Here is a 14608-nt window from a genome sequence, read left to right as displayed (position 1 = left end):
TTCGAAGTCGTTAAAAATGCTATCAAAATTGTTATTTTGTATTGAAAACTGCATTTCGAAAGTTAAATCAAGTTTTTTTAAACATAAATCAGAATCACCGAGTTTCAAGGTCAGTTTTTCAAACTTCAGATCATCTTTCATCACAAACAACGGCTCAGAATAGCATGAAAACAGTTGGTACATAATTAAGACTACGGTAAAAATAATTTCTATGAATTTCAGCTCGAAATCTTATCCAGGAGACAAGTTATTCAAGGCTTATTCCAAAAACCAAAAAAATGGTGAAAGTATCTAAAAATAATTTTTTCTAAAACTTGAATAGAGGAGTTAATTTTTGTATAAACTGTCAAAACATACTGTTTTAGGACTATTTTCGCAGTTTCCAACCAAAAAAACTTCAAATTTGCTCCCTTAAATTTCTTGAGATTTTTCATTTTCCAGGTGGTCGTATAGATATTGACAGCTTGCAAATGGGTTTTTTGGATGGTACACGTTCAGCGAAAATGCTAAAATCATGAACCTTTGTTTGTAGAGGTAATTTTTGTGGTCGTATAGATATTGACCTGTATTAAAAAGTTGAGAGCATACAATTGTTCTATCTGTAGTTTCCCACGACGCTGCTTTCTTATTTTTGAGAAAACTATTTGGTAGATGCGTCAGGGAGCTAGATCTAAGAAAGTAGGTAAAGGGAGCTTCCAGGTATCGCATTGTACGGTATTCTACCGTGTTTTCTCTTTTAAAATCCTCTTTCCAAGTCTAAAGGAGAGAAATCTCCCCCCGAACACACGTGCAAGAGGTGTGGATTACTGTATCCGCGCGCGAAACTGTGTGCGCGCCAAAACGCGTCTCCTCTCTCGACAAATTCTTATCGTTTTCTTTAGTTTTCGCTGGTGTTCGCTCACGATTGGTGACGACCCGTTAAAGTGTGGCTCACTGGTTTTAAAGGTTTTATAGTGGTTTATTGAGTAAAATCAATAAATAGTGTTTTATAGGAAATCTGTGTTTTGTATTCTTCTAGTCTTCAGGTTACACAGCTCTCTTTGAGTACATAGAGGTTCTGTGAGTGCATAGCGTTTGTCTGTGGTTCTCACTCTCTCTCTCTCTCTGCATCTCGTTGTTTTCAATAGTGTCTTTTAGCAGTTAGTGTTTCTGGGAGTTCTTTCAGTTACATTACTACATGACTATGATGGCTAAATCAGGCACTGTATTGAAAAAGCTGAGAGCATACAATTGTTCTGTCTGTAGTTTCCCACGACGCTGCTTTCTTATTTTTGAGGAAACTATTTGGTTGATGTGCTCAGTTTCATAGTATTTCATTTTTGTGGGACGGTGATCCTAGTTATCTAGTGAGGAAATTTAAAAAAAACTGCTATTCAAAGTACTTTATTCGTGTTCTCAAGGCCAAATCGATTCAATCAAGTTATCTAAATATGTTTTTTCTTCTCTGGCTGCTCCGGGCTAATCGATGACAATCACATTATCGATATCCTTGTATTTGATTGGTGACGTCGGGGACACCTCAGGAATAGACTGCTCATACTGTTTCCAGATTCGTGTCATGTCTGGTTTCTTCTCATTCCATTCCATCGTGTCAAACATCTCAATCAGCTGACCCATCCACTTCTGTTCTCCCGAGAAAAATGAAGTTGGAGATGCATGCTGAAAATAAATAATCATTAGTATTCTGAATAATGTTTTCAAACTCACGAAGCGTTTCTTGGAGGCATCAAAAGAGTACTTGGCGGTGTCGAAAATTTGAGCACCGGCGACATCAGACATAAGATACATCGCGGAAACCAGATCATCTCGTTCACAGTACTCCTTCCCTATCGTGACATGATAGCTGGTCGTGTAAGTGTGAAAGTCGCATTTCTGACGAGGGTGGCACGGTGCGGAGTTTCCCAAGTCGATGACCCGGACAACCACCTCCTAAAATTTCTAATTGTAATATTCATTTTTGGAATTTTTGAACCCACCTTTCCCACTTTTTTGATCATAACATTGTTATCATTAATATCTCGATGAAGGTATCCGATTCCGTGAAGACTATGAAGAGCTTTTGTGAGCGCGAAGGAGATCCGAAGGCAGTTATCGTTGGTGAAGACTTTGTTGTTTTTACGTGATAATATATCATTTATGGATTCGCCTTCGAGGCTCAGAACTGAAAAAAAATATACACCGTATACACTCTAATAGAATGACCACCCTCACTAACTTCCAACGTTGAGCCAATTTATCTCGGTTCCTATGGAAGGTAACAGAAAGTGGTCAACTGACAAAATGATTATGCTATCATAATACACATTTTGTCAGGCGACAACTTTTTTTATATCTTCCACAGAAAACGAGATATATGAGCTTAAAGTTGATGATGTGGGAGGCCTGCTATTGGAGTGTTCAAACAGTAAATGCTCTAACAAAAGCAAACCGTGCTCTTCGACTTCACTTATCTCGGCTTCTCCGAGAGGTATCAAAAAATGTTTAACTAGTAAAATGTTTCTGGTGACATTACCAACATTTTATTAGTTGACATATTTTCGATATCTTCTTAAAGAACCGAGATAATTGTGCCTGAAGTGCACATGGGGGGCTTTCATTAGAGTATTTACTGTAGTTTGATCTAAAAAACCCACTGATAATCCGGTAGCTTTTGGTTTCAAAGTAGTTGGACATCTGGGGCCAATGGACGAGACCAATGCACTTCTTCAACGCGGCAACCTCCGTCTCAAACTTTCCAGTATTGTCGTCTTCTTTGCGAGCCACCTTTGCTGCTTGGAGTGCATCGTTTTCGGAAGAATCATGAACTTTGAACACAGTGCCGAAGCTCCCGTAACCAAGACGACTGACAACACGATATCTCTGGATGATGAAAGTGCCTTGGGTGTAGCAGCTGATCGGATTCCTGGAAATTCATTTTCATTAATAGTACGATTTTCAAACACAAACTCACAACATATCTGAGAAAAGAGAAAGAGAGAGAGAGGAGAAATTCCTTGTGGTGATCACAAGAGTGATAGAAGGAGGGAATAAATTTTCTTTTGAGATTTCTCCACACATCGACATTTTTCTTTTTTTTTCTGACCTCACGGATCCCGCGGAAATAATCAATTTTTCATCCTTTATCAGGCTGAAGCTAGAGCCATCATAGTTATGTGATACCTGAAAGCTCCCTTGACCTACTTTCTTAGATATAGCCCTAGGAACATATAATTGATGTAGGGGTGCCAATTTGGGATGCCTGATCCAGCCATCATAGTCATGTGATACCTGGGAGCTCTCTTGACCTACTTTCTTAGATATAGCTCTAGGAACATATAATTGATGTAGGGGTACCAGTTTGGGATGCCTGATCCAGCCATCATAGTCATGTGATACCTGGGAGCTCTCTTGACCTACTTTCTTAGATATAGCTCTAGGAACATATAATTGATGTAGGGGTATCAGTTTGGGATGCCTGATCCAGCCATCATAGTCATGTGATGCCTGGGAGCTCTCTTGACCTACTTTCTTAGATATAGCTCTAGGAACATATAATTGATGTAGGGGTACCAGTTTGGGATGCCTGATCCAGCCATCATAGTCATGTGATACCTGGGAGCTCTCTTGACCTACTTTCTTAGATATAGCTCTAGGAACATATAATTGATGTAGGGGTACCAGTTTGGGATGCCTGATCCAGCCATCATAGTCATGTGATACCTGGGAGCTCTCTTGACCTACTTTCTTAGATATAGCTCTAGGAACATATAATTGATGTAGGGGTACCAGTTTGGGATGCCTGATCCAGCCATCATAGTCATGTGATGCCTGGGAGCTCTCTTGACCTACTTTCTTAGATATAGCTCTAGGAACATATAATTGATGTAGGGGTACCAGTTTGGGATGCCTGATCCAGCCATCATAGTCATGTGATACCTGGGAGCTCTCTTGACCTACTTTCTTAGATATAGCTCTAGGAACATATAATTGATTTAGGGGTACCAGTTTGGGATGCCTGATCCAGCCCTCATAGTCATGTGATACCTGGAAGCTCCCTTGACTTACTTTCTTAGATCTAGCCCCCTGATCATAACATCGCCTTAGGAACATATAGTTGATGTAGGATTATCAGTTTGGAATAATTTTTTCTTTTTTCTTAATTAGTGAGATAGCTTTTTTCCGCAAAAAAATTTTTCAGTTGCTCGACCAGGTTTCTGTTGGCGGCCACAACAGACAGCAAAGACGGTTCGACAAAAGTAAAAAACATGTATTTCTTTTTCATCTTTATTCAATTCATGTGTGTTATTATTACGACGATATGAGAAAAAGAACAATCGGGAAACGTGTAGTTCACTGGGATAGTTGTATTTTAACATGTGAGAGCAAGAACTGTTTTTATTATCTTGGTGGAAAAACAATTACAATAAAATGAGAACTGGGAATCATTAATTAGAATCATTAATTATTTTGAAACGGTTGAGGTGGCGATATTAATGTGGATCAACGAGGTCGATTTAGAAAGACCTCACGGGTATTGGGAGCTTGTTGAAGTCGAGATACGTAGTAAGCCCATTCGGCAAATTGCATCCGTCGCGTTTGCACAAGCAACGAAGAAGTTTGGAATGGGCGTCCGGCAACGTGGAATTGGAATGCCTGAAAATGAGAAAATTAGATCAATTTTTGGCAGAAATTTATGTAACTCACCTCCTGGAGACAAACGTTCAGCATGGCGTGTCCGCGGTGAACGACCTGGTAGAGGTTGAGGACGTTCGGGTAGTCGTCGGACTTCATGTCGACTCCGTTGTGTGGGGTTCACTTTTTTTTTCAAAAGAGTAATCGTTGAGTATCAAATATATGAATTTTGTTTCTCATTTTTTCTTCCCTTCTTGAAATTTATCATATAGTATTTAACAGAAAAATGACTTCTCAAGTTTGGATCCTCCTCTCAGAAAATGGTCGTCTTCATGCTGTCAGTAATATGGCCCTCTGTGTTTCTACAGAACTTACAAAACGTGTTTAGCATTGAAAGAAGCAAAGAATGCGCTTATTGTGGACAATGTGAGCGCGGAATGTCTCTTGAAAGTGATCCATTGGAGCAATACGCACATCCATGCATCTCCAGACAATCGAGCACTTCTCGATTCCGACGAAATGAAGTTTTTCAAAGGAATGAATTCCCGGGACATCTGTAAATTGGGTCTTGCTGCAAAAACCCTAAGCAACAAGAGCCTTGAGAACGGGTGTCGGAAAATTCTTCTCGAATCTAACCAATCCTACTACTATTTCAATGGAAATCAAAATGTCAAATTTCATTTATAATCTATCAACCTTTATTCCTACAAAATACGTCTCATATCGAGTCATTATTATTTACTTCTGAAAAATTGTAAGTTTGTGTTTTTCAGAAAGCATTTCTTCACAATTCTTATTATTCCAGAATCACCTGCTTCTTTCTCATGACTTTCCAGAGTTACGCTGTTCTTGCAGTTTCCAACTACTTCCCTTTCAATATGTCTGTTTAAAAATCTTCAATAAGAAGAATAGGTTCTCTTCTCGGATCGGATCGTGTTGATAACAATGACACCGCTATTAGTGATCAGGTGAGTGACTTGAGATTTATCTCACTCTGAAATTTTATTGATTTTTAGGACGACATGAGTTGTTCTGTAACTATAGTTTCTAACTTTCTCATTACTATTCTGACCCCTGTCTATTATTTTCATTTCTTCAAACAAAGGAAAGTAGGAATTTACAAAAAAGGCCAACTAATTATAAACCAAATTGCATTTGTATCTATTCCTACGAGCTTGTTTTGCATTTGTAATACAATATATTTCATCACTGAGTGCATGCGAGTTTAGGAGTATTTGGAATACCAAAAAAATATAGTTACAAATTACCACCTGTTATTTTATATACAAAACATTCAAGCAGCACTCGAAGAACGATCAGTATAGTTTTGCAAACACTTAAATATATAGCCATCGGTCTATTTTATTGGAGTTCGCGGATTTTCCAACATGTAGTTTTGTTTTTCCAACCTCTCCTTAATAACTTCATTGTCCTTCTCGCCTCTCAACGATTTGTCTTCGTCTTTCTTCCCGAAAAAGCGCATTTTCTAGCAAAAAGGTAAGAATTATAGACAGACAGGGTGTCCAAATCAGAACGAATTTATAGAAGAGCTACACGCATCTATATCATTACTATCTGGACAGTTTCAATATTATTCGGTGCCTTAAACGGTGTGATACTATATGACGTCACAATTAATCGAGCGATCCAACATTCCCAGCGTTTTTTCAACAAATTGAGTTACTTCACTTTTGCATCCCTGGCCTTTGTGACATCAATATATTTCTCCATATTTATTCACTTATACAAAATGCCTAGAGACAATAACTGGAATCGGCCGGAAATTGGATTGCTGTATGAGGGGATTCCTTTATTGCTGACCAATGTGAGGCGCTTAAAAAACACAATCTCCACTATAGAATTCTGATACTTAAGAAAAATTCAGAACCTTCAAGTGATTGACACTTTTTTATAGATGAATTGTAAAATAGTAGGAACCAGTTTTTTTTTTCAAGGACCAGTATTTTGCAGTAGAGCCATAATAAAACTAAAGAAACAAGAGGTTTGTTCCAGATTTTTATATTATGCTACATCCAGTTTGACGTTGAAGGGAAGGAGCTCTACGACTGGTACATTAATTATGGAATGAGAAAAATAGTTATTTCAACGGCTCTTGTTCAATTTACCTATGTTTTCACGTTTCAAATGATCGTCTTGTTTTTCAGCACTGACATTAGAGTTCTGTTGAATCGATCTTCGATAATTCGCCCAATAAATATTGTCTCCTGATGCCATGGTTATATGTAAAACTTATATCATTTTAATATTGAACACTAGAATTTCCAAAATAATTTTTTACTTCTGCAATTTCAAATAATTTATGGTAAACGTTGAACAAAACATGGACAAATATCTGAAAAGAAAACAGTTCTTATTGTTGTCATGGTTTTTCAAGGATTCCTATCACTGAATCTATAACCTTTTTCATGTTTAGATTCAAACAAATTCCCATTGGTCCCATTCTTCCATTAGATTGGAACTCCCGAAAAACCTTGATAAGATCTCGACCGGATTTTTTTTCTCTCTCTTAATCAGTTTGAAAAACACCCCTCTAAACCAGCTTTGTTTTCAATAACCTCTCTGCTTATCTGAAACGATAAGTCAAGTTTTGCGTCAGTAAAACTAATATGGATGAAAGAAACAGATTCTTTTCACGGGTCAGAGGTATATCGCATTATCTAATCACATCGCGACATCCAGAACTCAACAAGAATATTCCATACGTAAGTCGAGACTTACCTTGCAGCATCAGAATGTGAGAGAATCTTCTCACCGGAAAATCACCCCATTAAATAGATTGGTTTTCCAAAATAGAAAACATGTGAAAAATTAGAAGTGGAAAGAGTCAAATTAACGTAAATATCTTACTGTGTTTCATTCAGAGATGTACGCTAAGTGATAGTTTTGTATGGACAACGGAACCTGAAATATTACCGGAGAGCAGGCAACAGACAACGATCAACGGACTATCTGCAAATTTCTGGTTTCATTTCGTTCTTTGACTCTATATGTGGCAACATTAGTCCATAATTTGCTCAATATCTTAATTAGTGCCCGTTTGATTTCTTACTCAAGTATGAAAGGCATGTGTCACACGCGTTGGTCGTTCTCTTGTTCAATTCAATTATTCTATAAATGTGTGCATATTGACATTTTTCACCAGGAAACAAAATTAAGGTTTCAAATTTTCAAATGTTTGAAGAATAATTGGACTTTAACTCCAATCGGCATTATCTCCAGAACCAATCGAAAATATGTTTCAGAATAGAAATCCAAAACTTAGCGTTACGAAAAGCTGGGCTTGGATTTTTCACATTCTGAAACTTTGGAAGTTTTCCTTAATTTTTTTGTTGTAAAAAAATGTCTATATATTTTCACTTTTTTCCTTGATTCCGATATTTTTTCAAAAACACAGGAAGAAAAATACTGCAAACTGAGCAAGGCCCAGCAATAAAATTACGTCTTAATCCAGTAATAGTTTCAGACATGTTCCGTTTTTCGATATTGATTCCGAAAACTGTAGAAACTTTTCGAAACTCCGACATTCCAAAAGTCGTGTGTTTGAGTAAAAATTATTTTCAAAGCGAGTGCTTGAATCATGACAAATTTTTCTCTGAAATCTAAGGATATCACAGTTTAAGCTTGATCTAAAAAAATTATACTATATAATCTCTTATCAAACGAAGACAAGATGGATATTCTCAGAACAGAGACCAAGTACTTCGCAGGAAATAATTTTGAATTTATAATTTTTTTCACGTCTTGTAATCTCGATTTCCAATGACAAGTGTCTCATCGAAAATCTAATTTTTTATCACATGGTGGGTTTAGCTTATCCAGGCTCAGCACTAAATTTTTTGTGATTCCGCGAGTCTGAAATCTGTCGAATATTGAGATAATGAGAAAAACGATTAGCTAAACCCCATGGTGCTCATCTTGACAAAATCTTTTTTCAATGATCGGTTCCTTGAATAAATCATATTTTCTGATTCTGATAATCAGAATATTTTTCAACAAGCCCCTTATCTTGAGATTCGGCTATTATTCAAAGTGTGCGTTTCCCTGTTTTCCAACAAACATCAACATTTCTCCATATTCTTCTATTTCCTGTTAAGCATCCGGTTTATAAAAATTTCACCAACAGGAAATGAAAATGAAAAAAAGAGGCAGTAGAACAAAAAATTAAGAGCGAATGGAAAAATACAATGTTTACATTTATGACTTCATGAACCAAGAAGTGTCACATTTCACTTTCATTCGTCTTATTCTTCCATTCTTATTCAGATTTCGATTTCGATTTCACTTTTGCTCGTCTTCCCACATCCTGTCGCCCGCCCCAACAAAAAAGTCTGCTTAGACCTCTTTTTTTTCGTCTTCCTCCATTTTTTCTTTTGCTTCCATTCCAAATGGAAACATGTTTCTTACTGGTTCCCATTGTTCCAGCTCCAATTTTTTCCCTCCCCCTTTTCCTGGCTTCTTTCTGGGGTACAAACTTAGTCTGGTGCTCTTTATGTAAAGCAAGAGCAAAAAGGTAAAAAAGGGAATGACGGGAGAGACGTTGCCGAACCGGAACAAATCGAATATGTGACATGTTTATTTGAAGACATGCGAGTACCCCACACTTTTTTGCTCATATGGCCTTTTAATGAGAAATGGCTCATTGTTAGATCATCCACAAATGTTGTCTTCTTGAGAAATGCACTTTTCTCTTTCTTTTCTTTCCAGATCTTCTCAATTCTTCGTGCCTCATTCTCTATTTGTCGGGGTTTTTTGTCGTCCTCTTTCGTGCCTCATTTGAAATTCAGAAACGATGACGATGATTCGTGGCGGTGTGACGCTTTTCAAAAAAAGAGCTTTTTTGCGTCTCTGTTTCAGTGTTCGAGAACATTCTAAATCAGTGGTTGTGTTGTCTTTGTGTTTAGCAGAAAGAGTGAGCACAAATCTTACTTCCCCGAACCTTCATTTCATTCCCTCATAAACTGGTCAGATTGTAACTCTATCTCTCAAGTAAGCCTTCATGTCTCCGCCCACCAATCGGATAAAAAAATGCGGCTCTGCCTCAATATTTTCGATCTGCTCACATTCAGAACCAGAGGAGAAGAGTTAGCAGCATTCAGTATCTCCCTTGTGAAATCAGCAATGAGTTTTTCAAAGTACAAAGAAGTATGTTTAAAAATGTAATCAGAAATAAGTAGTTTGACTAATGTGTATTGTCAAGTTCCGTTTCCCATGAATGCGAACATTATGGCGTGAAGGAGCTCTGTGTGGTTCTGGCAAGCACATTTCCTTTCTTCCTGTTTCATTCAGTGCTTTCCGCAGATTTTGAAGAAAACGAAAATAGAAAAAGAACATCTCCCGTCATTTTTTTCTCTCACCGTTTTGCATCTGATTTCATCAAGCTCTATAGAATCTGCGTTCACAATCTTTTCTCCGAATTTTCACGTTTTTCATCTTCAATTCTATTCCGGTAAAACCCACCCAACGATCATCATTCATTTCATTAAAAAGTATTCATCCTTCTCCGTCTCTTTTCATTCTCATTCCCAAACACTCCTCCTCAAAGATGTCTCTTTTTTTCTCGTTAACTCTTTTTTCTTCCCGTTTTTGGACGAATTTTTTCGCGACTTCGACTTTTTGAGACTTCCGCACACTCTGTTGTTTTTGTTTCCTGTTACCACCTATGGTTAAGCACATTTGGAAACAACTTTTTATCTGTGATTTTTAATTGATAACTCAATTTCTTAGAAGCTCAATTTATAAGCTTCAGGTAACAACGTCGTTCGTAATGACCATCATTGCCAATAACCAAGCTCAAGTAGTCGTTAACAATCACCAAGAGCAACCGACTGAAGCAATGAAGTTTGAATTCGTCAAGAACAAGTTTGTCTCTCTTCGTAACAACTTGGTGAGTGGAAACTTGCAAAAAATCAAATATCAGATTTCCATATTCAGATGTATCTGCTCGAGTACATCAACCACATGGAGTACCATCCAGAAGAGAGAGTCGACAACTATCACATCATGAAAATCAAAGCCAACTTCTTCATCGATGAAATCGACTACCATCTCCATCGCGAGATCACCTACCAGAACAAGGTGCATTTATTCCTTTTTTACAAAAGATTTTCAAAAAATAATGAATTGCAGGTTTCCTTCCAGGAGTACTACGCTGCCTACTCCAAATTCTACCAACGCAGCCGTACAGAGCTCATGGAAGCTTTTCATCAGCTCACTCCTGATCGTCAATACACTTGGTAAACAGGCACCACCTAATTTAAATGATAATCTGTCACTGAGATCTCTGAATTTCTTGTTCTTCGTCTAAATAAATGTTGATGTCTCAAGTAATCTTTGGGTCTCAAATGTTATAAATGAGATCAAATGTTTATTAAGTTAGCAGAACGTGTTTAGGGGAAGTACAATATTTATATCGCAGAGATTGTTGCAAAAATTGAGTCAAAATGGAATCATGAATAGATTCAATAAATTATGGAAAGGGAAACGGGGAATGATAGGAACAGAACCAGCAAAATGAGAGTTAGGGACAAAGTGTGAGATTTAAAAAAATTCAAGAAAAGTAAACAAAGTTTTCAGCAGTGTTGAGAAAGAATCCGAAATTTTTCAAAACTGTTTTCAAAATTCTTTTTTTTGCAAATTTTCCGAATATCAAATCAGCTTTTTAAATCAGTTTCTTAATCGCTTCTAAATGAACACATTTTTAACCATGTTTTTCAATTAAAACGGCCCAATAGAAAAATTTCCCAAAAATTTTTTTTGGAAACTTCTCGTCAGGAAAAAATTCAGGAAAAAAAATTTGTAGCGAAACTTTGCCGGGTAAGAACTTCATGAATACTCCAGCAGAGAAAACATTCCAAAAAATGCCCCGAAAACCTTTTTGGATTGAATAATTTTTGATGAACAACTACAACTACCGAAAGCATGGAAGAATTTAAATTTTCTAGATGAGGAAAATATTTATATATTACCTGTAAAAGTATAACTGAATAGTATTCACAGAATCAAATAAAACCAAATAAACATTTAAATCAAAATTTACACATTCACAGATTTGCACTAAACATTCCGAGCTATAAATTAGAAACAGCAGGAAGCGTTTCCCATTCCTTTTGAATTTCATCCGTCTTCTGCTCTTGGTCCAGAACGTTGCTTTGTTCTTCTATCGTTCGTCGAAACTAAGAAAAATATGAGTAAAAATTTTCGGGTATAAGGTTTTGGTTGAAGAAGCGTAGCACTCGCGCTCTATTGTGGCCAAGCCAATTTTCACGAAAGTCGTTTCTGGGATGGCAATTTGGGATCGCGTTTCTAGTACAGAGTTAAGAATTATATAGCAAATGAACTAGAACCAGTTGAAATCTTTTTTGAAATAATTACCGATCGAAACAATGAATACTTACCTTACGGAATTGTCCCTCCATTTGTTCTTGAGTCAGTAGCTCGTCAGATGACACTTTTCCTACATCCTCTTTATACCTTTTCAAGAGCCACAAGCCAACAATAAAAAATTGAGAGAGTACGCGGAAGTGTGTAGAAGAAATCAGCATGAGTAGGAAAATATCATGAATTATGCCGTTTTCTGATTGAAATTCCGTAACGGTGTTGAAAATATCCTTGAGGATGTCGAAAATGCTTTTACTCGGGACTGTCCAGCTGGGAGCTTGTAGAAATTCGGTTTGGTTCATGAAACTCGTTAATTTTCGCTGTAAATCTTTTTCCACGACAGAAGGTCGTAATCAATAAATAAATAAATAAATAAACAACTAAACTGAAGCAGAATCGGAAGAAAGTTATACAATTACCATTGGGGGCTCTTCTTCTTCTCCTATTCCATTGAACACGAAAGAAGCATATTCACAAGGAACGAGTAGTGCTGACCGAATAATTTCAAATTGATGACGGCGCTCGGACGGTTCCTCATTAATCCATTGATCAAAAGCAGTCCAGAGATATTTTCTAAAACAGTTCATGTTGGGAAATTATTCATACGAATTTCAATCACCTTTTAAATAATATATTTCTTAGATTTTCAGATAAACCCAATCCAGAATGATCACTATCTGACATTTTGTGGTGTACCTGTAAAATTGAAAAATAACCAACCAACCTGTAAAATTGAAAAATTGAGAGGAAAAACGCAAATTCGATCAGCAAAAAAATCAATTAATCGGTAGAAAATGACAAATTACAAACATCAAAATAATTAAGACTACACGAGCATTGAAATGCCGCTAAAACCCGCGCGCGCCGGAATTTCGAAGCTTTGTAATTGATGTTTTTTAATCGCTCCACTGCTTGTACTGGCATCATTACAGTGCTTCTTTGTGAACGGAATGAATTACATCGAAAAATCGTAGAAAATTTGTTAATATTTCTGGAAAACGCTTTTCAATTCAGGAATTTCGATATTTTTACTCCAGATGGCCAATACACTTGGTGAACATACACCAACTAATTTCAATGAAGATCTCTGAATTTTCTGTTCTTCGTCCAAATAAATGTTGATATCTCAAATAATCTTTGGGTCTCGAATGTTATAAATGAGATCGAATGTTTATTAAGTAACGTGTTAAATATAGGGTTCAATATTTATGCAGCAGAGGTTGTTGCGAATATTGAGTCGAAATGGAATCATGAATAGATTCAATAAATTATGGAAAAGGAAACAGGGAAGGATAGGAAGTGAGACCAGTGAAAAGAAAGTGAAGGTATGGGGACAAAACAAAAATTTTGGGGTTGAGCAAAAATGCAAAAAATAAAGAAGAGAGCAAGGTTTTTTTGTAGTGTTTGGAAAATCAAAGAACATTTTTGGAGATTTGCTTCGATCATTTTTGGGAAGAACCGGAAAAATCGAGAAATTTAATTTTTTGATCATTTAGCTAATTTTTACTGAAATCTCTTTGCTGATTTTTGTCGGTTTTTTTCGGTGTCAAAACTTTTGATAATCAAGTAAAACAAGGTAAATCAATGAGTGCATGTATTTCAAAATCATGCATTCGTCCTGATATTTTTTCTACTTACATGAAAAATACACCGTATGGGCCAGATTGATGTAACTTGGTATTATTTAAATATAATTCAAATTAATTAAAATGCTATGAGAATTTTAAGACACGATTAAAAATTTGTAATGGGCTTTCTAATTCTTTAAGCTAGAAATGTTTTGTAAAAATGAATCCAAAAAATAAAAAAAGACAGACTGATCCGACGGTTCGTAAAATAGAGACCTCGTCTGTGTTAACAACAAGAACATCTTTCGCAGTGAAAACCGAACCCAGTTTCTGAATAAATATAATTTATGATATGTATAACATCCAGAACACATACCATGGTCCCGTTTTTGATGCAATTTTCCACACAGTTTTCAGAACAGTAATCTCCTGCTAAAATGTTATCCTCTCCGTCGAGCCCACCAGTAAAATCTTTGATATATTTATACAGCTCCCGGATAGTGGTCATATCTTCTATGAGAAAGGGTAGTTCCTGAAAAAAAATATTTATTCTGATTGTGAAAGCAAAAAATGAAGGATTCCGTCACACCCATCAATTTCTAGAACTCACGTCATCATTTTTTAAATATCACTAAAAACCTTCTGTTACAACAACTTTTTTTTTCTTATCAGTAAGAAATCAAAATTTCGTGAACTGATTCAAACTTTATCAAAGTGTAAACGGTAAAGTTTCAAAAGAAAAAAAACCGACGTCACTCACCATTAACACCTTTTTTGAATTTTTCCGAACTAATCGTATCTGTTTTACCAGTAACTTTGTTTTATGCATCCACCGGTCAAGAAATTGCAGCCGCATGAAAAAGTTGACAATTGCCTGAAAACGGGAAATTTGAACATTTTAAATGAGAGTTTTTTTAATTTCCAAATTATAAACTTACCAATAAAAATAGAAAGCCTGTGAGCAGGAGATCACAACGGCTAATAAAGCGAATACAATCACCGATTATGCAAATCGAAAACATTATGGACCC

The 14608-nt window shown here is 36.4% G+C and overlaps 4 protein-coding genes across 4 annotated transcripts; 1 reads left to right on the top strand and 3 right to left on the bottom strand.

Moving 5' to 3' along the window:
* Window positions 1–1458: 1458 nt before the first annotated feature.
* CBG00227 lies at window positions 1459–3368 on the bottom strand (the record flags this gene model as incomplete). Its single annotated transcript, XM_045240177.1, has 5 exons — window positions 1459–1659; window positions 1708–1929; window positions 1977–2161; window positions 2634–2902; window positions 3289–3368. The coding sequence occupies 5 exons, from the start codon at window positions 3366–3368 to the stop codon at window positions 1459–1461; spliced, it is 957 nt and encodes a 318-aa protein (XP_045091505.1).
* A 1111-nt stretch (window positions 3369–4479) lies between these two features.
* Window positions 4480–4770, bottom strand: CBG00226 (the record flags this gene model as incomplete). Its single annotated transcript, XM_045240176.1, has 2 exons — window positions 4480–4632; window positions 4684–4770. 2 exons carry the CDS (start codon window positions 4768–4770, stop codon window positions 4480–4482), a joined length of 240 nt encoding a protein of 79 aa, XP_045091504.1.
* Window positions 4771–9657: 4887 nt separating this feature from the next.
* On the top strand, window positions 9658–10869 carry CBG00224 (the record flags this gene model as incomplete). The annotated part of the gene is made up of 4 exons (XM_002645259.1): window positions 9658–9774; window positions 10379–10516; window positions 10564–10707; window positions 10759–10869. The coding sequence occupies 4 exons, from the start codon at window positions 9658–9660 to the stop codon at window positions 10867–10869; spliced, it is 510 nt and encodes a 169-aa protein (XP_002645305.1).
* Window positions 10870–11699: 830 nt separating this feature from the next.
* On the bottom strand, window positions 11700–14599 carry CBG00223 (the record flags this gene model as incomplete). The annotated part of the gene is made up of 8 exons (XM_002645258.1): window positions 11700–11804; window positions 12027–12329; window positions 12429–12582; window positions 12629–12705; window positions 13827–13907; window positions 13954–14109; window positions 14338–14451; window positions 14516–14599. 8 exons carry the CDS (start codon window positions 14597–14599, stop codon window positions 11700–11702), a joined length of 1074 nt encoding a protein of 357 aa, XP_002645304.1.
* Between the last annotated feature and the right edge of the window lie 9 nt (window positions 14600–14608).

This window comes from Caenorhabditis briggsae (assembly GCF_000004555.2).
Source record: "Caenorhabditis briggsae complete genome, chrX, whole genome shotgun sequence".
NCBI classification, from domain to species: domain Eukaryota; kingdom Metazoa; phylum Nematoda; class Chromadorea; order Rhabditida; family Rhabditidae; genus Caenorhabditis; species Caenorhabditis briggsae.
Note: the sequence above shows the minus strand (reverse complement) of the source record. Positions and strands in the feature narration are given on the sequence as shown.